We start from the raw sequence: 24,780 nt of genomic DNA on the forward strand, positions 1-24,780 counted from the left end.
AAGCCCAAAGTAAATAAATAAGTCTATAGATAAGCATAGATATGCATAGGGGCTAAAATAAAAACAAAAACATGTCCACTAACTTTTTTTAAATGCAGAAAATATGTCGTTGTCATCAATGATAAACATTTCTAATAGGCAAGAAACTGCAATATTTGGGTAAACTTGCTCTACTCAGAAATGTAAGGGATTGATTCAGGCTTATCACCCACCTTCCTTAGTGATGGCAGTTCCACAGGACGAATCTCACCCCTTTTTCATCACCAGAAAAACACACCTTCCTGCTCTGTTATTATTCCCATCAGCTCCTGTTTCCTTTTCCTTTCCACTCAGTTGTTCTACCTTGCAATTTCCTGCATTTCCCAGCTTGTGCCACAACTTTAGCATTAGTTAAGCTGAGTCCCCCCCCCCAACTTAATTAGATATAGAGGCAATTAATGATGCCATCTGTCTTGTTGTGAGAGAGAGAGATTACACCAAAGATTGTGCTTCTGGAAGCATTATTTTTTTGGCAAACTAGAAATCCTATTAGACTTGTTCGAACACTCTCACACTAATTTCCCAGTTCCCATTTTAGATCAGTAGCTCAAAGGCTCAAATAAATTCTCTGGAACTTACTGTACACTTAGGCATCCTTCCGGAGTTGTACTTTACAGAAAATAACCAATGATCTATGCTTGTTTTGCTAAATCTAAAAATTAAATATATCATTAAACATCTGTTGCCAGTACAGTCAAAGAGTAGTTAAATATCTTAAAATCACCAAAAAAAAAACCTGTCATAGTGATATGAATCTTTTGCATAAACGCAGCTGTTTAGGCAACAGAAAGTGGCCAGATTTTTACTGGCTGCTCACAACTTTGAAATAAGAAAAAAAAATGGGTACCTGACATTTGGGCATAGGTGACAAATACCTGCATCTGTCTGGCTTGATTGTGCAAGCAGTTGCTTGGGGAGGCAATATTATTAGGTGCCACCAGTGAATCAGCCATTGGCTGGATTCAGGAGGACCCCTCAGGCATTTATGTGCTTCCTTAGCCAGCGAAGAGTGAAGGAGGTGGGCAGACTGAGAGGTCACCCCAGAGTCCGGGTGGCTCATGCAAGCAAGCCAAGCCACATGGAAAATAATCTTTACAACCTTCACCACCCAATGCTCAGTGGCATACAGCTTCATTATTTCCTGGAGCAATGCTGCCTAGGAACTGCTTCCTTTTACCTTCTTGGTGGGCTGCAGCAACTGCCCTACCCTGCCATCCTCCGGAGGTGGTCAAGAACCAGCCATATGAGGCTTGAAAGCTGCACCATCAGTTCAGGTGCAAGAGACCCCGGGCTTTGCATATCAGGTGCAAAGCAGCTGCTTAGGGTCTCACAATGTCTTGAAATGGCCCTGATTTGCAAATGGAGTGGTTAGAAAGAGAACAGGGGCCAATGATAAAGACCGAAGTGGCATCATGGAAATTTGGATCAAATGGAATTGAAGGGTTTTTAGTACACCAGTTGCAAAGTTGCTGAAATAAGACACACATACACTCTTACTTTTTTTGCCTGCTTTCCACATTACTTTGAGCAGTGTGCTGTTGCTTGCCTGCCACCAAACCACTCAGGATAGGATGTCTATCCACTTGGCTGGGATGAATCCACTTAAGGGAGCCTAGAAATTGGGACTGTATTCCACATGAATTGACCCTTGGCCCAGACTGAATGTGTGCACAGTAAAGTAGTTCTGTATCTGGGTTCGATGTGGGTTTCTGGGCCATAGTTTGCTGGTTGTCAGCAATATGCAGGTAGTAGCACATTCCCAGGTCAAGTTCTAGAAACATTGGGCAAAGATCAGAAGGCAGGTACATTCCCAAAGGTTCCAAGTGAAAGCAAGATGATCCAAAGCAAGTCTTGTCCAAAAACATACAAAGGCAGTCTCTTCTTCTCCAATATGATGGATTGATTAGAAGGCTGGGGCTTTGTAGGGCCTAATGGACAGGAAATGGTTCTTGTGGTCTAGATGACACTTCTGCAGTACCGAGCTTAGCCTGCGAGGCTTTTGGTGAAACAAAACACTGGCAATGTAGGAGGAAAGGCATTTGAGCCTGACTGATGAGACCCAGCCATCACCTGTCATGGGTTGGCTGAGACAGGATAAGGAGGACAGCCCATGATACCACCTGACATGAGTGATTCTGATATATTATGCAGTTGGTGCTGAAACATACTATGGGGGCATGTGAAAAGGTAATCAGGTCTCTTGGTGGCTTCATCTTGTAGCCTTTAGGTTCTAAACACGTGCTAATCTCATGGTTGATCTTGTTGCTGCTTCTGTGTAAATTGAGGCCTATGGGTTGTATTCAATGTTAGTTCTACTCAGAGTACCTTAGTAATTTTAGTGGGCCTACTCTAAGTAGAACTTAGAGGTCAACATTCATATGTTTGCAGGAAGCAAGCCATGTGTGTCTGGGTCTTCTGATAAGCTACGTATGCCCCAGGAGTCTCTGAAGAGCAACAAAACCTGTTCATCTCCAGCATTGTTCAATGATGGACCATATTCGAAGCATACATTTAATATCCATTTTACTCAAGGAACCACACCATAGGCACTGGGCATTTCCTGAGGATTAACTGACCAGCTGTAAGAGTTATTATGGCCTAGATCAATGTGTTGTGTGTTCTCCTTTCTAGCAGTTAAAATCCGTTCTATTGATTTGTTAGAGCCCAAGGCTTGTGCTGTTCATACATCAGGTAGAGAGCTGACTGGTTAATTTTCTTAGGTTTTGAGGAGAATTCAACTGTTGCAAAATTCATATTCAGATATAAAATGTGTCTTGTCTCAAATGCGTGTACTTGAGAAATTCCTCAAATACTGATGAGAAAAGATTCTGGAATTTAGCCTCTAGGCTCCTGCCTAGAGCAGGAGCACACCTACTTTGCAGTGGATGCCCAGGTGGGGTAAAAGTAAGAGAACCCGCTTTGCTGCCAGTTTCTTCCTGCTGGACTGAGTGCGTATCCAGATTTCAAAAGGGAAGGAGATTATGGGCAGGTTACAAAACAATAGTGGCACTTCACTTGAAATACAGTGCAGAAAACATGTTGCTGCTTGATTGCTGTGGTCACATTGATAGCCTTTCGATTAAACTGCTGTAATGTGCTGTACACGGAGCTACCCTTATGCCTGGTTCAGAAACTGCAGCTAGTACAAAATGCTGTTACTAGGTTGATTAGTGGGACATCCACCTGTACATATATTGCACTGATGTTGAAAGATCTGCACTAGCTGTCAGCTGCTGAGCCAAGTTCAAGGTTTTGTTGTTGACATTTAAAGGCCTAAACTAGGGATGCAGAACCTCGGACCTGAGGGCCAAATCCTGCCTTCCAGGTCTCACCATCTCGCCTTTGAGATTCTCCCCAGGCCACATGCCTCACTGAAGGATAGGGAGGGGTGTGTGGAAGTGTCCTTGGAACCAGCCTAGTACACAAAGGTAAAATGCATATTCATTGCTCTTCCCAATTTTGCCTCTGACCCTGCCCTGGTTGCGGTCCTTGGGAGGTTCTCTAGAAGAGAATGTGGCCCTCAGGCTGCAAAAAGGCTCCCCAGAAACAACTGGGGACCGGGATAACTAGCAGCCTCTCCCCCACCCCACACCCCGATACAGATCAAACCCACCGTTTAGATCTTCCCAGGAGACCCTGTTGGTTTATAGCATGGCCGGTGGATTATCACTTTATGATAATATGGAAGTGTGCCTTCCTATTGAAAGCACCCACCCTCTGGAGTGCCCTCCCTCGGGGAATTTGCGAGGAAGGGACAGCAGCCTCTTTTTAAAAATGTACTTTGCCAAGCTTTCCTGGACTCTTGGTTCTTAACTGTTATTATTTTTTTGGTTTGGTACAGTTCATGGTTTTGTTTGTAAGGCACAGCTGTGCTTTGCTTTCATCTCATTTTTAGGAAATTTTATTGAACATCATGATATTTTAGAGCAAACTGCTTATAAATGTTCATTGAAGTGCTATGATTTTCTTTCAATAAATGGAAAGACAATTCATCCCTTGTTTGTTTGGTGGTCATGGAAAGGAAAGGCTAGTTTGCAGAAAGCCAAAGGGGGCTTTGAGAAAATGCATAGGAAAACGTCTTATTGAAAGAAAACACTTTATTGGTCTGCCAGGTCAATATGGGCAAAAATAAAGAGGAGCCTGAGAGCTCTTGGTTGGCACACAGCAGTTCCCCTCCCTTCCGGGACTTTTCCTTTTATTACAGTAGGGGGAGCCACGCCCTATGCATCTGTCCCTTCTGCACACAGGATGCTGACCCCTCCATTGTAGTGAATGGGAGAGCCCTTGTGTATTGGAGCTCTGTGAGCTCCCTGGTGCGCATGTGAGGCTCTCTCCATCCACCTCTGTGTGCTTACAGCTCTTTTATTTATGCCCTGTGCTTTAAGCTGATTTCCCAAACAAATTATCTATGATTATTTAGCTGAGAAAAAATGGCTATCCACGAAGTTTAATCTGCACTAAGTTAATAATACCTATTTGAATCTGTTATTCCATTGATTAAAAGCTAGGAGGGGAAATGCCTTTTAACTGGTTTAGCAAACGGTCCTAGAAATTACCCAAATAACCTATTGACTGGGATAATGTAATCAACTCAGAGGAGCTGGTGAATATGCAGCTCTCCCCTCCCCCACCCCACATCATCGTAATGATTGAAGGGACTCAAAAGTTTTGAGGCACTGAACAAAACTGACCCTAAAGCAAAAGCAAGCAAATCAAAATCTTAAGTGAAAGCAGCCCAGAAAACAGAACGGAGGTCTTGTTACGAGGGAGGCAAATGCCCTTTAACTGCTGTTTTTGCTTGCTTGTCAAGATCTATATTCTCGAGTCCTGGTTTTATAAGCACTTTGTTTTTCACAAGTGCTATAAAGGCAGAAGCAGGGTCTACTGAGAGACAAATGGCGTAATGGAAGTTATTGTTGAAAACAGAACATTTTGTAAAACATATAAACCTTCATTATATACATATCTCCAGTGGGATGTAGCCTATGTCAAAGGAATGCCTCAAAATATCATAGGTGACTTTAATTATGTAATTGGAGGGGGGATGTAATAGCAAGGCCCAGACACTTTGTGGTTTAGCAACACAGAGCAATTCCTGCTGGAGCTTTCCCTGTAGTTTCCAATCTAACCCACAGAGAACTCTATTGGATGATGAGTTTCCAAGCCAATTAAGGGCAGCCGGCACAATCCTGCAGGAACCGCTCCTGTGCAGATGCCTTCCCTTCAGCAGAGTTTGCACTGGGGCACAGCAGTGGTTCAGCAATGTGCTCTGGAATGAAAAGGTTTTCAAGAAAATATCGTTAAAATTCAGGTATTGAATTAAAAAACCGAGTTAAGTGCCAGGATCCCAGGAGCACAGAGAAAGAGAAGGATGTGACAAGTGAGCACAGGATTTAGCTTCCCAAGAGTATCAGCTTTTGGTTTGGGGTTATTCTTGTTTTTAATGTAACACGTTTCCAGGAAACGTTTGGAAGTGTGTGAACGATGCTTGCTAAAATAGCCCATGTCTAAGGAGCAGCTGAGTCAGATTTCCAACAGTTGTAGGTCAGGCCTCTGTGTTTGGCACTGCACCTCCCCATGATGAGTAAAATTGAAACAAATTATGCAAAATGAAACAAAATATGTGAGTTTGCTCAAGCAGAAAAAGCAGGTGTTCCTGGTGCAGAATTTGTATTTTCTGAATGCAGAATTTTAGTATGGTGCAAAACAACAACCACCAAAAAACCACCCTCTGAAGGTCCCTCCAGATGTCCTTTTCATTGTGCATTCATGATTCTTTGTGCTTATGATGCTATCGGGACAGTTATAAGCAATCCTGATTTCAATGGTATTTGTGCTTGCAAAAGTTATGGGGTCATCGTACTGCTTCTTTTCCAACCAGTTCATGTCCTGTAACTTTCTGCTGAAACACCACCAAAGTTCTGGTTGTGTTTTATTGTTGTTTATTGTCCTACTGCTATTGTGCTATATATAGCCCCTCCAAACAGCAATAATGTGGTAGCATTTGGGAAGCATTACAGATCAACTAATAAAGCAGAATAAGTTCACCACTGATGCAATACTATGGTGTCAAGAATATGGTAAAGAATACACCTGTAATAAAACACCAGTCTGGAGAGACACTGGAATTCTAGGCAGAACATGTGCAACCAACCTAGCAAAAAGCATTCTGGATTTCAGCAAGGCAGCCAGAATTTCTGGAATGCATTGTGGGGTTGTTGGAGCCACTGCAGTCACCCTCAGTTCTGCTCCTTGCTAGTTTTGGAGTAGCATTAACTCATTCCAGATGCCACCTGGGCAGTGTTTAGTCTTCAAATGAGGAAATCTGAATTGCAACCTTTCAAAAACAACTGCCAAGACGTCTAGCTTCACTGTCCTGTAGAATAGCTGCATTGATCTCCCATGTTGGAAAGTTATGAATTGCAGAGCCTGGAGATAGAACTCTATAAACACCTCGTTGAACATGAGAGGAAAAGAGTGAGCCCATATGGCTGCTGTGAAATGAAACCAAGTCATTTTTCCTCCGCCATCCCCCCGCCCTCTATCTCAGAATTCTTTGAACATTGCCCTAGAAAATTGGAAAAGGGAGAAGTAGCTGATGTAATTTATTTGAACCTTCAAGCTGCCTTTAACTAAGTCCCTCACAAGGAAACGAAAGGAGTCACCGGGTGAAGGATGGAGCACTTCAGAGACAGGGAAATGGCTGAGAGACAGCAAAGAGGGAGGCTGCACAGTCAATTTTCGACATAACACGATCCAAAGCGCCGCCTTCTCAAAGGCTACGTTCTACGACACTATTAATAAGCGTCTCAGTGGAAAAGGAGGCAAATGGTCACTTGGCTGCAGTCCTCCGCCCCGATAAAAAATAAATTTGAAAATCACACTTGCCTGTGTGAAAGTCAACCTGTGTAGACTCCATGGGCTTCTTCTGCATGTTGGGCTGGCCTTGTGAATGGTTCCAGTGCGTGGCCAGATAAGCTCACCTGTTAATGTTTTCCCAGAAGCAATGAGTCAGGGCTTGGGGGTTGTTTTTTAAGGGAGTTGGCTTTGTCATCCAAATCTATTATTTGTTTTTATTTCATATATCTGCTTTTTTACCCTGCCTTTTCAGGGCAGCTTGCATGCGCACTAACAAAACAGGGGAAGTAAGCTTACAAATTGCAAGAGAATAATGAGGAATTGTGATGGAGCAGTAGAAGCCTTTCAAGAAGAAAACCGTATGCACGGTCAAATATTTGCCTTCTAATTTCGCAGTCACACTTCCTGCCACTGAAGAGTCAATCTGCTTTTCAACCAGCATCCCAGTTTGCCTCTTCGGCACTGGAAATACTGCAATGAAATTCAGAAGCAATCTCCACTTGCATACTGTACATCCATACCTTTTGGATGCTGGCCCCAGCCTCTTTAGTGAACCATGCGTCTTCATCTGCGTTGTTTCAAAGCAATTTTTTCAACCTCCTCCGTACTGTCGGTTTTTGGCTGCTATGCTACATGCTTTTTAAATCGGAGGGATTCTACCTATTACCACTAGATGGCAATCAAATAAGATAACAGTCTTCAATCCTGGCTAAAATATTCAGTCCCGTTGTGAATTTTAACCATAATAAAGAAGAGAGCTCTCTTCTGAGAAACCCGACTTGCATTAATATTTTACTAATTGGCATTTTTACAGTGTCATCCAGCCACTTCTTAAAAAAAAAAAAAAGGCAGGTGTACTCTGTATAATAATGTAGAAGTCAATATTGGAGGCAGAAAGAAACAATTAAACCGAGGGAAGAAAAGCGATAATTTAGTAACTGTTTAAGAATTTATGCTTCCTTGCCCTTCTCACGTTTTAAAGCTGAAACATTTTTATGGCAGCTGTAAAGAATGACACCATAACTGTGACTTTATTCACTCACCATGCTTTCATTTTGCGGTCTCCACACTCCACACCCAATGGCTTAGATTTTGGTTTTGCTGACAACCTGAGATCCTGCCCACCACCATGTCCTGTATTAAATAACCCCATGTGGAAATTTCAAAGTAGCCAGTTGCACCCTCATTGATTGCATACCCAAATCCCACAAGGAAGGCTGGAGAAGTAGGAGGAAGGAGGGCTGGAGGAGCATGGCTGGGAAGAGTGGTAGCTCAGTGGCTGAACATTTGCCTTGCATGCAGATGCTCCCAAGTTCAGTCCCCAGCAACATCTCCCTGCAAGCCTGGGAGATACTCCTGCCTGAAACCCTGGAGAGAGCTGCAAACCATACTGAGCTTGGGGGACCATTGGTCTCACTCTGTATAAGGCAGCTTCCTATGGTTCTTGCCTTATAAACAGCCATGGCTGACTAGCAGAAGCATTCCCAAGCAACTGCAACAAAATTAATTGGGCTCTAGTGGTGCAGGACGCACACTGCCTAGGTCCCTTGCAGTAGTGCAGAGGTCCTGCCCACTTCTCATGACAAGCAGGGCAGCCCCTTTTTGTGGCAAAATGTCTCAACAGGCTCTGGCCTCTCTGGGAGTTGAAAACATCTGGAGTTGGCTAGCAAATGTTTGCTTCACACCATTATCATTTATTTAGCAATCCTTTGGGACTGCTCACTAGATAAGAGGAGAAACACATTGCTTGCCAAAGCAGAGAGTTTGTCAAAGGTACACAGTGAGCAGAGAGAGGCAAGCTGGTGGTCATGGGCTATAAGAGAACAGCGTAATAAGTGGTTGCCTTGGGAAGGCTTTGCAGTTTTAAGGAAGGAGCTGGCTCCTAGAAGAAGGACTAGAAGCAGAATGGATGGTGTGAGGAAGGGAAAAAGGTGGTGCCGAGGATATAATTGCGGCCCAAAGAGTCTTCAACATAAACATATTGGAGCCTGGAGTTCATAGTGGGTGTGATGGATGCCAGCACAGAGACTTAAGGAGAAGAGTGATGGGGTCGTAGCGATGGGAGAGAAATATTATTTTAGCAGAAGCACTCCGCTCAAGGCATTCCAAGATCAATATCTAGCTCCCCTCTTTGCAGGATTTCCACCTCTGCCCCCAGGAAATGAAAATATCTCCATTAACCAAGAGGCTAATAGGATTCCATTCACATCTGTTTGCCTACCTTTACAGATCTCATAACATAAGCACACCACTACCTGCATGTTGAACTAATGAAAACAATTTGGTTTTGAGAACAACAAAGTGAGCACTGAGCAGCAAGGCACTGTGGCAGTTAGCAGTTTGGGGTAATTGTGCAAGCCTGAAGCTCATAGATACAGATTTGGTTGGGAGGGTCTACCCACCCACCAGCAAAGAGAAGTCATGGGCTTGCTGACTTAGCATAATGGGACCCCATCTGCTATGCTGGACCTCTACTTTGAGATGAGATGTCAACCACTAGCAGCTGAGACTGGCGCTCTGCTACCTTTGCTATTTCTCACTATGCAGGTGGGGGGACTGTTCCATTTATATCCATGATCTCTGTAAAAGCGCATGGTGGCAGCAGGGCTGACCTTCATTAAAATCTTAAAATCTGCAATATGTGCAAACTAAATGGATTTGGCCCTATTTCTGCTCAGTTGGCATAGTTTATTGTGCTTCTGCTAGAGATGTAAGAATTGCCTTTCCTGGATTGGATCAGAGGCCAGCTGGATTAACCAGAAGGTGAGGTGTGATTCAGGCAGAGGTAGACATTGCTGTAACTCCCTGCAATGATCAGAAGCTGTCTCTGAACATGCATGTTCTGTTCTTGGCTAGCATGGTGCAATGGTTAGTGCTGGAGACCTAGCTTCAGATCCCCAAGCAGCAAGGATGCTTCCTGTGTGACCTTGGGCCTGTCCCCAATTCTCAGCCTAGCCTACCTTGGCAGGTTGTTGTGAGGATAAAAGCAGGAAATCCTTGGAGGAAAGGCAGGATATAAATATAATTAATAAATCTGCATTCCCCAGAATTGAGCTAGTGCTTTTATTTTAGCTGAAGAGTTTATCAAAGTGAAAACATAGTCAAACAGAAAACAACAAATCAGGACAATAGTCCCAACCCAGAGAGAGAAACAGGGTCACAATACAAATAGTGCTTTCAAAATGAACAGTCCAGACAAAACTATGCATTAAATAAGATTATCTTTCCAAAATTATAAATGAGCCAAGGGTGGTCGTGGGAAGGATGTATTCTTGTTAACATAGGAAATAAACAGAAGCCACACACTGAGAAAGAGGTCGCTAGATAATCTAGCTCAGTGGGTTAATTTCTCTAGAAGGGCAAAATGCCAAATCTTGCAGAATCAGTTTTGTAGACAGCAAAGGCCTGGGGAGTGCCAGTGTTGTGCAATTTCCATGTTGCAACTAATAAGAAGGCAATAAGATCCTAGACCCTGCTCTTCCCTCTATATCATTAAGAGGAACAAGTTTGGGGGAACAAACCATCTTGGAAATCTCCTCCAAATGGGCTTTAGTACCGCCATCATATCAGTCTGGTGGCAAAGAATTCCTTAAAGCTGGAATGATTGTGGGGAAAGAAGCAAGGAATGTGGATGGGAGCCCTGCTCAGCTTCCCACTGGCTTCTGAGATTGTCCACACATTTGAACAAAGTGGGCTGTGAACTAGGCATCACATTTGCAATGGTTGTGCAGGACGCAGGGAGTGTTGGATAAGAGCAGTTCCCCCATGGCACTAAGTGGAAATTAGAGATGCTTCATCATTAATCATTCTGCTCGTGGGGGAGAGTAGGAGGACACCCCACATTTCTGGCTTCCAAAGTGCAAGGGACAAAACGAAACAGAAATGCTTCCTTTCTTCACCGTTTCCATTTGTGAGTTCTAGAATCCAAACTGGTCTATGGGAAGCCACAGTCCACAGGCAATATTTCAGGCTTCATCACTTGTAGTCCTAGAACTGGACTAGAAAACTAAGGAGCATATCAAGAGGGAAAGGGTCTAGAAAACAGTGGCAAGCTTTGAAGAAAGGTAGCAGATTCACAAGGTGGGCGCTTATCCCCAAACATACTGTTTAAAAACGAGGGTCTGATTTATGGCTTAACTTAAAGGGGGGTTCCAATCAAATAAATAAACAGACCCAGGTAGCTCATCTAAGCTTTTGCAGCATGCTAAGCCAGGACTAGAGAAGGCCCTTCATTTCTCCACAGAGCAAATCTGAAGGTGTGGGCAAGGGTGGAAGTAAAGAATTATAACTGGCAAATCTTCCTACTGAAATGTACCAAAGAATACTGGCCATCAGCATCCAATTTGCATTTTCCTCCATGCAGTGGGAAATATTTAAGTTGACAAATAGGATATTTAACCGCGCAACAGATACTTGGCAGTTCGTTATTAACAACTGTTACTGATGTGATTTATTTGCTGTTATAAAAAGGGCATTATTTTGTGAATATGATTCAGAAATTAGCTCCAGTTTAGCAAGAGGCCTTGACTGCCTGACCTCTTAATAGCCTTATAATGATGCCATTTACCATTCAGTGGCTTATTCAAGTCATTGTGTGTGAGATTTGTTCCGAAGGACTGATGTTCACAGATCAGACTGGTGTGTAGATGGCTCACGGGGAACGGGGGAGAACTCTGGGGCCACATATGTTGCCAGGGCCACCTGCACTAATAGGAATTAGGAAAAGGCAGGTGTGGGGGGCTGCCCTTTCTTCAGTTCCCTTTGCAGGCCACCCCTAGCATTATTCCTCTACCATATCCCCCCCCCCCATCCAGGTAATCCTTCTTTGCCCATATAAGTGTCATTTGAATTGTGGTGGGTTTTTTTGGAGGGGGGAAGAATAGAAATTCCAGAAGATTACTTTGTCAGAAGCAGAACTTTACAGCCAGTTGGACAGTTAAGTCAAAGTACTGGTCGCTCCCTTGCCCTTACTGCCCCACACTACTATTCCCCCCGTTTCCTTGCCCAATATAACCCGCCTGGCCCAAAACACAGATAGATATTTCCTTAAAAAAGCTAGACTGCTTGCTAACATTCTGTCGCTGACAATTTCACTCTGAACAGTTGGAATACTGATGGATGTTCCATGACGTAATGATAGGCAAACTACAGCCAGTGTTTAGCCTACTTCATGGGCCCCGTTGGAATATGCATTTTGAGTGTCTCTTCTAGCTTGGGTGTCTCATGTGACATCTTTGCCCACATGGCTGCTCTGTGGCCCCTCCCACATTGATGCCTGGCATGCTCTGCATTTGGCCCTCTACTCTTCTTTCTGTATACATTACCACCCTGGGTAGCCTCATCACTTCTCATGGTTTTCAATGCCACCTATAAGCTCCTAGCGCTACCTCTCCATCCATATCATTTGCCATCCATCCAATCCTCCATCTCCAGTTACCTTTCTGATATGTCTGCTTGGGTGCGTCAGCATTGTCTCAAGCTCCATGTGTCCATACAAAATTTATCCCATTTTCTTCCATTTCTCCTTGTTCCCACTCCTTATCCATTAGCATCACCATCCACCCTGTTGATCAGGATAAAGCCTTGGCTTTCTATTATCTTTCCTTGGACCCACAAATGCAATCTGTTCCCAAATCATGCCACTTCTCTCTTTACAATGTGACAAATTACAGCCCTTTGCCGTCCGTATCCTCAGCAAAATATCTGCTCCGTACCTTCTGTAGCTCTCATCTTCATGGCTGCAAACTTTCTTCTCTCTAGGGTCTCCTATTGCCTCACCTGCTGTGGTCTCACTCACCTGTACCCAGCACTCTGCTGCCAGCTTTATTTGCCTCGTTTGTTGCTCTGAATATGTCACATGAGAAAGGACTTTAGCTCAGTGGGCAGAGCTTCTGCTTTGCATGCAGTAGGTCCCAGGTTCAATCCCTGGTACCTACTGGTAGGGCTAATAATGTTCTCTGCCTGAGGCCATGGAGAGCCATTGTCAGTCAGTGTAGACAATAATGAGTAAGATGGACCAGTGGTCTGACTCAGTCTAAAGCAACTTCCTATGATCCTATGGCTCTTCTCCTTAAATTCCTTCACTACTTCCTGCCCAGTCCCAGATCCTGCATAAGCTTCATGGCTTACCTTCAAAACCCTCCATCAGCTTCTTCCTGCACCCCATATACCAAAATCTCTGTTCTTACATCTAGTCACATCCCTTCTTCCCATGACCTTTACTTAACCAGCTGCACCACCCAAAGCTATCCAAATGTCCCCATTCTGCTCTCTGAAATGACTCCATCCCTTCCTCCTTGCTGCTATTGATGCCTGGAATTGCCCTCCCCTCCCTCCCTCTCCTCAATGCTTACCTTTCCTAGAAATCTTTGGAGCACCCTCCTAGTAACAATATCATCATGTAACTAAGTCAAAGAACAGGCACTTGAAATCAACACATATTCTTCCCTGCTTCCATTACCTCCCATTTCTTTTTCTTCTGTGTCTGTTTTATATTGTAAGCCCCCTGAGATAGGGATCTGTCAAACCTGTTCTTTATAAAGTGCTGTGTACATAGATGGTGCTATATATAAATAAGTAAATAAATAAAAAATACTTTGGTTCCCCCCCCCAGAATAATTTGTCTCAGTTGCGTAGTCTTATCTGTCTTGCCCAGTTTCTTAAATTCTTGCTCCCTAATGTATAACTGAAATCAGATAATAACTTTAATTTTTTTCTCAGTTGCATAGTTCTGTCCGATTGTAGAACTGAGATATGGCTTGCATCCCAAAGCTGTCTCTGGGGCAAGTTAGCTTCAGAGCTCCTAAAATGCAACTGTAAATATATAGTTTTATAGTCTACCTAGCAGGATTGTAGATGCTTTGCTGTTGCTGACTGATGCATTAGCACATCACAGTTAATGCTGAAAGACTCTTGCTGGTGGAATTGATCACATATGTGCTCACAAGCAAGTGCTTAGCTTTGCATGCATAAACAGCAGTGACACTCTGTTTCTCTATCTTTGAGTACATTTCTCCTGGGCTGTGGTCCATAGGCACATGAGGCACACCTTGCTGAAGCTAAGCAGATCTGGATCTGGTCAGTGCCTGGATGGGAAACTGCGTAGAACCACATATGTGCTGGACAGAGGGACACCTCCACTTAATCTAGACCCACTCCAGCATGGCAAATCAGGGGATTGGATTGCTCTGTTAGTCAGGGCAACCATCCATGACCTTCTGACTTCCAGATCTTTTGGACTCCAACTTCCATCAGCCCAGCCAGTATGGCAATGAGAGGGGCAGTCTAAAACATCTGGAGGGCACCAGCTTGGGGGTGGTTGGGTTATGGGCTGATGGGAGGGAACTAATATGACACATATTTACAACCAGTTAAAAAAAATTCAGAACAATTAGTCCATCTTATTGAGTTACTTGCAGCTGCTGCTCTACCATAAAGATTCTTTTAACTTTGAAGTAGTCATGTCTGTTTCTCAGCCTAGAAGAGGAGGTGGATTGTGCAGTTAACTGTCAGAAAGCAAATGTCCATTCCTTTACATGAGTGCTGCCACAAAAGTTTTCCTTACTTTTCTTTTTCTGCTGTCATTAGGTATGGGCAGTAGACCTGGATCTGCACTATAGCGATCATCTGGCTTTGACACAGGTCTTGCTGTATGTTACAAACGGAACACTGGATTGCAAGTTAAGCCGCTTTGAATGCCAGGTCATTCCAAGTAAACCAAAAAGCCGCCGCCCCCCTAAGGAACCACCCCAGGTCAGTGTAACCTCCTACTAGCCACTGTGTTGGCAAATAATTGCTTGGGAGCCAGAACAGAATTGGCTTCCCCTCTGCTCCATTGCACTGGTGTCCTGAGCCACCCTGTGACATTCAGTAAGACAGATCAATGCTACTATGTTTGTTTGTTTGTTTGTTTGTCTCACGGTTCGAGCCTGTGGAATCATAGAATCATAAAATCTTAGAGTTGGAAGGGACCCCAAGCGTCATCTAGTCCATCCCCCCATAATGCAGGAATCATTTCAGATCTTAATTCTGTCTTGTATGGTGTTAGCTACCCCCCCCCCCCAGTTTTTCCCATCATCTGCAGATTTAATAAGCATACCCTTCTGCATCCTCACAAAAGCATCTTATTAAAATATTGAAGGACACTAGGCGTAGGATAGAACACTTTGGCTCTCCACTAAAGACCTCTCTCCAGGTAGACACAGACCCATTAATGAGCACTCACTGGGTACAGTTGCTCAAGCAGTTGTAGATTCACCTAACAATATTATCCAGCTAATATTTTACCATCTGGTTAACAAGTAAAAAATGGGAGGTCTTGTCCTATGCTCCACTGAAAGCAAAATATACTATGCCCATGCCATTTCTATGATCTACCAAACTAGTAACTACCAAAAAATGAAATAAGGTTGGTCTGGCATGACTTATTCTTGAGAAACCCATGTTGGCCATTGGTAATCAGTGCATTATTTTCTATGCTCAAAGGAGACTACTTATTAATCTGTTTGAGATTTCCCCCAGTATCTGTGTCAGGCTGCTAGAACTCTACTTACCCAGATGGGCCTTTCCTCCCTCTTGGAAGATATGAACAATATTTGTCCATCTCCAGCCTTCTGGCACCTCACCTGTTCTTGAAGAATTTTCAGAGATTGCAGACAGTGGTTCTGGAATAACACCTACAGGTTCCTTCAGCATTCTGGGGTGTCATTCTCCTTGCCCAGAAGACTTTAGGCCATTTAAAGTAGTTAGGTCTTCTTAATCCACCTTCTTACCTACTCCTGCCATTGCTCTTCTTCTCGCCACAAAGGGAACATATTTGCATTTTTTGAACCAGTGTTTAACTCCAGTAGTAGAAGTGGGAACCTGCTCTATCTGCAGAAAAGTTAACTCAGATTTGTGTTTTTAAAACCTGCCTTAGGAGTGGAACCCTCCCATTTTTATGCTTGGCCAGAATGGACCAGAAACCTCTTCTTATCCATCTACAGATAGAGATTTTATGTCATCCAAAAAGTGTCAGAGCTTTGTAATTTAGAGGTTAATGAGCTTCTGATCTATTGTTCTTGTCACACCACTACTTTGAGTTGGAGAGGAGTAAATTACATATGATTAGTCCCAGTAGTACATGTTTTAGAAATGAAAAGTAATCAAGTAGCAACTTTTTAATTAAAATTCTGTCAGGATTAACATAAATTTGTCACTCCCAGCCTATAATCCCCCCTTTTTTTATTCCTTCAAATCTTGCTTACCTAGCAGTCAGCGGCAACAAAAAGAGGACTAGTGTGTCAGAGATATCTTTTAAAGAACCGAGAGAAATAAACAGGAGACAAATCTTTTTACAGCGCATGATCTGTAATGAATGATTAAGTAAAAACACTTTATGTGAAATTATGATGTTAATAATGCTTCCGTCCCCGCGAATTTATTACACATTCACCAGGCTGCTCGCTTTGATTTTGATAAAATGGAGCGGTGACCGAGTGCGAGTGATGATTTTTATTTTTAGAATTCTCCTTTGCAAGAGCAAATTTCCTAGATACTGCTGCTACTGTAATTATGTACAAAACCAATCACTCATTATACTTAGGATACATTATCTTCGAGACAGATGAGGCTAAATAAGCAAGACATTAATAATTCATCCGGCAGTTCATTATGCATGTGTTTGCCTGCTTTGTAGCTGAAATAAGCACCTCATCAAACTGATGCCTGCGCTTAAACAATAGTTCTGTGTTATTGCCGCCACATTCAAGTTTACGCTTGTTAAACTGCTACTTGGATTATTTTATCAAGCATTCATTTATTTTATTTGTGGCCTTCTGTTGCCAAAAGAAATTTCTGAGAGCTTTGGGTACCTGATTGGACAATGAATACTCTCAGTTCTCCAAGTATTCTCAGCCAAGGCTGGGTTACCCCTTGTGCTAAATGCGCTTCAGGCTAGGACCCCAGCCAAATTGTGGCCCCTGCTGCTCCCAGCGGCTGCCAGCATTCTTGTAATATTGTGCATGTGAGCACAAGTCTGCCTGCAATGTCGCTTTGGGAACCATGGCGGGCAAAACTGGGGAACTGAGTGCCACTGGGAATAGCAATGGCATGCAACAGATCATAGCTCCCAGAGCGGCAGATTGGAGAAGGGATGAGGCTGGCCTGCCACCGCCACAGTTTTCATGCCTTAGGTCTGAGGGTTAGACTAAAAAGCATCTAGGGTGTCTTATGTCTTTTAGTTTTGATCATTAACATTCTAATGCAACTCAAGTAAGTTTGTGCAGAACATCAAGGAAGCCCATTAAGAAGAAATAAGATGCATGCAAATTCTACTAAGCTTCCTCCATTGTTCTTGTGTATTACTGCATGCACCCCACTGAAATTAAAACACTTTGGTGAATTGGCTCTGAAATGACTTGGCAAATATCACACGCAGTGGTCAAAACACCTTTGTCCTTCTGCCACCACTTTCTTCTAGAAAGGGAACACAGTTTTGCTTGCACGTTATTATTTACCTCTTTATTGAAACTGCCCAATCAATAGCACTTTGCTAAGAAATAAAAGAAGGTGAGAAAACACATCTTGGGCAAAAATTCCATATCGATCGGAGCATTTTGCTTTCAGTTCCAGCCAGTGCCGCACTGTTAAGGAAACAACTATTTAAAGAGTTCCTAAGCTCTTAAGATCATGCTTTTAAGGTATATCCCAGAAAACTTAAATGAAAAACAATTTATGTAATGTGTCACGTTCACCCAAGGGTCTCACTTTAAAAAATGCCAAACATTACATCAGGAGAAGCCCCAGCAAGTCAAAAGTAAAATCACAGAGAATGCTCATATGTTATAATTGCATGAGAGCCAATATGGCAACCTTTGTCAGCCTAGTGCCCTCCACATGTTTTGAACTACAACTCCTAACATCCCTAGCTAGCATGGCATATAATACAGCACATCTACTGGTGACCTCTCTAGAAATTTAAAGAAATTTAGTTTTCAAAATTTGCAGAATTGGATCCATAGGATCCAACTCCTAGGGGCCAAGGTCCCTTTGCTACCACCCAATGAAATATCTGAGGGAGCCTCCCCAGCCCTGCCCTCCAAGTTGATGGCATTGCCATTCAAATGATGTGTGTGTGCCACATTTTGTGATCGATTATGCAGGGTGGGACTTATCACCCATATTTTATTCAAGTTGGCACCCCAGATTAGATCTCTCATGAATTTCCAGACTGCATAGACATTTCTCAGAATAATTAATTTGACTATTCAGCTGATTATATTTATCTTGTGGGTTTGGTGTTTTCAGATACAGTGGTACCTTAGTTTAAGAACAGCCCTGTTTATGAACTATTCGGTTTAAGAACACCGCAAAACCGGAAGTAGTGTCCCGGTTTGCAAACTTTAGCTCGGTCTAAGAACGGAATCCGAATGGTGGAAGGGCACTGGTGACGGGAGGCCCCATTAAGGAAAGCTTGGCTCGGTTTAAGAATGGTTTTGGTTTAAGAACGGATTTCCGGAACTGATTAAGTTCATAAACCAAGGTACCACTGTACTATTGTAACACATTTTTAAATTTATCTATGCCACTCCGATGGCTGTATGCTTTCTCTTTTACTTTCTCTTTTAAGCTGTGTAAACACACTCAGTTATTGCAGTTTTAAAACTCCTTAATGGACCCTAATTCCTCCATTTTTCTCACTGAGGACCAGATATTGTAACTGTAGAGCTGCACTCCACTCCCAGCCCATGCCCCCAGGAAATCACTGCTTGGGGTCCACCCCTTGATGTCCACCTTGTTGTCTACAGAGGCCCTAGCTGCCACCATTTTCAGTTTTCACTTGTTATGTATATGAAGCTATTTATCTTTACTGAGCCACCTTGGGAGGGCTGTGTCCATAGAATATAATAATAATAATAATAAGAAGAAGAAGAAGAAGAAGAAGAAGAAGAAGAAGAAGAAGAAGAAATTGCTTATCATTGCTCCCGTGACTATAAAGTTAGCCTCAAATATTACAATTTGTGCCTTTTACGAAGTAAATTGTTTTTGCAGGATTTATAATAAACTCCAGATTTAGCTTGTTTGTAAAAGGGCTCTGTATTGAAGCAAGAATATGTTTGTCTGGCCTTCCCCAACCTGGTGCCCTCCGGATGCTTTGGGCCACACTTTGCATCAGCCCCAGCCAGCATAGCCATTCATGGTGGCTGGGACTGATGGCAGATGCAGGTCAAAACATCTGGAAGGCATCAAATCTGGGAAGGCTGTATTAGTGCTTCATCACAGTCAACTTTTTCCCCTTCTGCTTTTTTTGCCAGCCTGCTATGGTCAGCCGCTATGTTGCCATGAGCAATTCGATCAGACATGCCAACTTTTCCCTCATCTACTATAATGTTTTCCTTCATATGTGCAAGGCTCATGGGGTTGGATATGATGTCCAGGTAGGAAGATCATGTGCTTTGCATTTAAATGAAATAGAGGTAGGAAAGTAGCTTGGAAGGAGGAACAGCACACAAATCCATTATAGACAGACTACAGAAAAGTTAGTATCTCCAATTTTTTGGCCTCTGTGATTCTCTCACATATCCCCATAATCCATGAGAATCTTTCTGTGAACTCTGAGATTCTAACACAGATTATCATCTATCACTAACCCAATCTCAAAACCTGAAAACCTGTTTTTAAATTCAAGCTTCTGAATTGAAACATGTCTTGCTGGCTTGTTGCAACTGTTGTCAGATTCTACTCATGTGGGTTTTAAGGGGATGGGGCTTATAGATCAGCTAGCATGGTTTCCAGACAACTTTACATGTCAGCCCGGAAGCAAAAAGCTCTCAGGCCTGGCTTTAAAGTGACCACCTCTCTCTAATACTAATTATTCACACCGTAATACAGTTTAGCATCTTACTTTTTTAAGAGGAGTTGTTTACATTATGCAATGCTAACACCTTTCCCTCGACTCCAACAGCAAAAAGAAGGAACCGTTTTTACTCTGTTTGAAGACCATAAAAGGCTCAAATTTGGAATTATGTAAGTTTTTTAAGAGTGACTCCTGGAAGCATCTTGAAAATCCTCTAGTTGAACACCTCTACACCCTCCTGTGGGCTAAGGGTCAGTCTTCCATACATGCTCCTGAGAAAGTAACTCATTCACAGATGTACCTAGCCCTGGGTAAGGCCCCCAAATGGTGCAAGGAATTCCATAGATGTACATAGAGGATGAGCACAAACAAGCAGCATGTCCACTTCTGCTCAAGTATCACTGAATACGTGTTTACAGCATCATGCTCTAATATTAGTAATGCAGTGATATTTTCATACCAATGGTGGTGTGTAGCCACATATTTGATGCCCAAAGTGAAAAGGCTTGGAATGACTCAACCTCTTGCTCTCCTCTGCTACTTGATTAATAAAAATTATTTATTACACAAATCCTTTCTACTGACAAGTTAAAATGGAGCCTCATCTTTCATATCTCCCTGAAGATTGCCACCTTACGAGATTGAAAATATTCATTAAATTCCTTGGGCTGACAGGCCCAAATGAGAGGGCGATTGTTCTTAAGCCTGCGAATGGAATCATTGGCAAAGTCATTTGTTTGGATATCATTAACAGAACAATTGGAGAACATCTCCAGGGGGTCCTCATGACCTTTGCTCAGCAACTCTTCATCATCTATCAAGAATTATCAGCACCTAATATGCATGCCGAGACCAATTTTAAGGTGAGGTGTTAATTAACTAACGATCCCAGTTAAATTTCTGTTAGAGGACAGAAAACACCTCATGCTGTATTATAAACAACTGTTAAGCCATCCTGGGTTCTTTCCATAGCAGTACATGTTTTACTGTGTACAGGTCAATATTGTAGGATTCCCAGTCAATCTGCTAGTTAAATTTATTTTTTTAGATGTGGTAACATAGACTTGCTTAAGCTGGGAGCCACTGGTATACTTGAAAGGATTCTTCAAGAGCAATTAGGTTTTCATCTTATATTTATCCTTTCTTGGAGTTCCTAATTGGTGGCACAGAAAAGTATTCATGCAGTCCTTCCTAAAGCATACTCTTATTGATTTACAAAATGAAACCGTTAAGATATATTAAAACACATACGTTAAGAAATGACAAATAAGTAAGCTTGATTAGTTTCTGATGCCCAGGCCAAAGAAGGGACTTCTGTTTTAGTGCATCCCAGCAGGACCTACCACAAGGGCTGACACTTACTTTTTCCTGGGTCTCTGGAATAGGAGCCATTTAGCTACTTAGCTCCAATCAGAATAGAGTGGCTACCATTGTTATATTTCCTAGAATGCAGTGCTACTAGATAAGTTCATCTAGTGGGAGGGATTGAGTGACTGGCAAGTACAATGGTACCAGGGGACCAAGTGATGGTGGACACCAGTGGTTAGGAAGGGGGCTCATTGGTAGCCGTAAGCTAAAGGCCTACTCAGTTATCACCTGTTATCAACTATCAGGAGAACCTGACAGACATGCCACAAAATGATCTAGGTCAAAACTCCACAGCAGTGTCAGAAGGTAGATTAGTTGGGCTTTTAAAAAACGCACAGGACTTCAAAGGAGTCAAGGAGGCTTACTAGTATTTCGTGCTATAGCCCCGTGATGGGGAACTTTGAGCCCTCCAGATATTTCTGGACCATTCCAGCTGGGGCTAATGGGAGTTGGGAGTCCAACAATATTGAGAGGTCCAAAGGTTTCCCACATTGCTCCTGGTGAAACAACTGTATTTGAGCTCTAATAGTTACCTGCAAGTCCTGACTACTTCAGCCTTAGCCTGAATGAGATTGACCCTGTTGCTTCAGCTCGGTGTTAACTTTAGTTACCGGTACTACTCAGATCAAGGAGCCTGCCAAATCTGCCAGTTGGTTGGGCCAGTCCTGAAGAGTGACTCTTTCTGTGAGTTCTTGATACTACTGGTGCAATGGTGAGCAGGGAGCATAAATAACTGTTCTACCACTTGAAGTGTTTGATTTTGTTATAGAGAGCTGTCCAAGAGATTGAAAAAATTCTGGGAGTTACAGAGCAAAACAAGTTAAAATTTGAAGAGGAAGAGGAGGACTTGAAAGCACAAGCGTCCACAAAATAGTTAGTAGACATTAAAAGTAATCTTTCTTCATCCTTAGTCTCATGTCTCTGGGGAAAATAAGTTATTCGTTTTCAAATAGCCCCTTTCAGTCATTTTATGCCCATAAGCTCTGCCAGAGTGTGACTGTCTGTTGACCTCCCAACCATGTTGCTTGGCTCATGGCAACCCTATCCTCCTCCTCCTGGGCCACAACAGTCAAAGCTGAATTTCTCACATTTGGGTTGTGTCTGGTTTTTTAAAATTATGTTTTATGAACTATGTCATGGGGTGTGACATCCTAAATACAACCTGTGGAAGGAGACACATTTGGTTTAATTCTACACTGTATATGCTCTCAAATTTAACAAAACAGTCTCTCATAATTCAACTATTTTAGAAACAAATAGTAAAATGTTAGTATACAATAAGTCTCTCCCTGTGCTTATCTTTAGGGTAGGATGGCACTGAATGCAGGAAAAGGTTTTTTAACCCTTAAATTGTTTTTTAGTTATAATTTATTTCTTCTTATAGGTTAACCTCACTGAACATCTTTAAATTATCACACCTGGTTTCCAGTTCTAAAGTACCCCACACTGCAATAAAAACTCCACCTACAACTGTGTTTTGGATTGTTGAAAAATACATGTAGCAGAACATAGACCAGTGTCAACAGTGAATCCTGACTCACAGAATTTGTTTTCACTGAAAATTTTGTATCAGATGCTATGACCTGTATATGGCTTAGAGGAGTATTGATTTATACTTCCAATAAAATTAAGTGTATTTATTTTAAAAAATATTTTTGGCATTTTTGCTTCCTTGGGTGGGGGAGGGGGATTCTATCATTTCCCAAGCTTTTTCCATGTGAAAGTTTTCCTAACAGAATACATGATTTCTTGGTCATTCCTTTTCCTGAATAACTAGAGTACATTTGTATGGCAGCAGAGTCCATAGATGGGGCACTCCTCCTCTACCAGATCCCATATAAGTGTGCTCATATTCCACTTCACAAGTCCTTCTGGGTTTCAGCTCTGGCATTGGGGGTTGGGGGGAGGTTTTGGAGCTGAGTCCTTGTGATATTATTTGTAGCACTTTCATTCATAAAACATATAAAATTCACTAAGTGCCATACACAGATTAAAAATAGGTCAGTCCCATACCCATACAGTCCCATACAATCTAAACACAACAGACAAAAACAGACTGAATGGGAGCATCAGAATAACCTTACTTGCAGTTGGCTCACATCAAATGGGACCCATGTAGTCCACTCTTCTGTTTTCGCAGTGGCAAGACAGATACTTCAATGAGAAGCCTTCAAACAGTGCATTTATGCATTTATTTCATTTATATACTACTTTGGTTTACAATTTAAAATATTGAAATAAACAAATGCTACAAAAATATTCTCAGGCCTACTTCAGGAATGCAGGAACACTCATCCCGAGGCATCCTGGAGATACTATAAAACCAACATGTCCTTTATCCATTGATAACCTGATCCTCTTCTCCGTGAATTTGTCATGGGTGGAAAAAAGCAAACTTGAGCATGAGTTCTTAAAAGATACAAAATGCTGAAAAGGACCAGCTAGTCGGGAAACAGGGCCAGGAGGGGAAGGGTGAAACAAGAGGTAGTCTCTTTTAGTTGCAGCAGCCCCTGGCCTAGTCCTGCTGTCACCTTTTTTTGATAATGACTTGAGAGACAAGAGCATCACCCCCACCCAAACAGGTGATTTTTCAAAGTCCCATTGTGCAGCTATACAGTGGTACCTTGGGTTACAGATGCTTCAGGTTACAGACTCCGCTAACCCAGAAATAGCACCTTGGATTAAGAACTTTGCTTCAGGATGAGAACAGAAATCGTGTGGCGGTGGCAGCAGGAGGCCACATTAGCTAAAGTGGTACCTCAGGTTAAGAACAGTTTCAGGTTAAGAACAGACCTCCAGAACAAATTAAGTTCTTAACCCAAGGTACCACTGTACTCCAAAACAGTAGCTTCAAAACTATTAGTACATCCAAGTTTTTAGTGTCACATACACACCCTTATTTTCTCTTCTATTGTAATTTCATTCCAGGCAAGGTCCTGGGGATACAAGATCCTGGCTTCCCATGAAATGCAATGGCACCCAAAGGGCTGCTCTAGAGACATACACATGCCCCCCAAAAACCCCTAGCACCAGTATCCAGGTCTATTGTCTTGCCTACAACCCCCACCCCCATTGTTTCTGCTAATCAAGAAATATATTAAAGCTCTCCCTGCTCTATTAATTATCCAAAGGTAAAGTTGAGTCAAAATGTGTTACTGACGATGATTAATAATTAGTGGCTTGTAAGTGCATTCTAGTACATAAACAGGGTACGTGGTTGCGTAGTAATTGATTAATTAGCACAATCTTGCTCTACAGCTCACTGGTCTAAGATTGCTGAGTTTGAAATATTGTTTATAATTATCCAAATTTGAAGGATGAGGGGTGGGTGGGGGCGGGAGGGGGAAGAGAGGTGGCTCCCATTTCTTCGCTCGCTCTTCTGCGCAATTATTCTCCTCACATCACAGACGATGCTTAATGGTTCAGAGCCACGAGTTTCCCTCAGATAAATCACCACAGAGTTCATTTGTTTGTTTGTTCGAATTGCAGCAGCTTTCTACTCCAAACACTCTGGTGGAAAGAACACTTTTTATTTAAGTCGTGTGTACTAGTTGTGTTAGAAAAGGGTGCTTTAAGCTGAGGACCATGTTGTTGTTTTTGGTTATTGGTGTTATCTTGACATGAGGGGCGCGCGAGCTCGCAGACAGCTGGGCGCGCGCCCGCTTCTCGGCCTCGCGCGT

General features: G+C 42.6%; 1 protein-coding gene across 7 annotated transcripts in view; it reads left to right on the top strand.

Annotated features, from left to right (window-relative positions):
• Positions 1 to 22,752, top strand: part of IQCH (IQ motif containing H) — a gene marked incomplete at its 5' end in the record, with an annotated part of 79,063 nt that extends 56,311 nt beyond the window's left edge. For 3 of the 7 annotated variants that reach the window (XM_083713085.1, XM_083713090.1, XM_083713086.1), the window contains 5 exons: positions 14,485 to 14,649; positions 19,191 to 19,313; positions 19,841 to 19,902; positions 20,487 to 20,595; positions 21,870 to 21,981. In XM_083713085.1, the coding sequence (XP_083569211.1) occupies positions 14,485 to 14,649; positions 19,191 to 19,313; positions 19,841 to 19,902; positions 20,487 to 20,595; positions 21,870 to 21,974 (564 nt within the window). In that variant the 3' untranslated portion in view covers positions 21,975 to 21,981. Of the gene's footprint in view, positions 1 to 14,484; positions 14,650 to 19,190; positions 19,314 to 19,840; positions 19,903 to 20,356; positions 20,596 to 21,869; positions 21,982 to 22,484 lie in introns of those variants that run through there. The other 4 variants (XM_083713084.1, XM_083713087.1, XM_083713088.1 and 1 more) reach the window with 4 other exon arrangements.
• Positions 22,753 to 24,780: the final 2,028 nt, after the last annotated feature.

This window comes from Podarcis gaigeae (assembly GCF_964106915.1).
Source record: "Podarcis gaigeae genome assembly, chromosome: 14".
NCBI lineage: Eukaryota > Metazoa > Chordata > Lepidosauria > Squamata > Lacertidae > Podarcis > Podarcis gaigeae.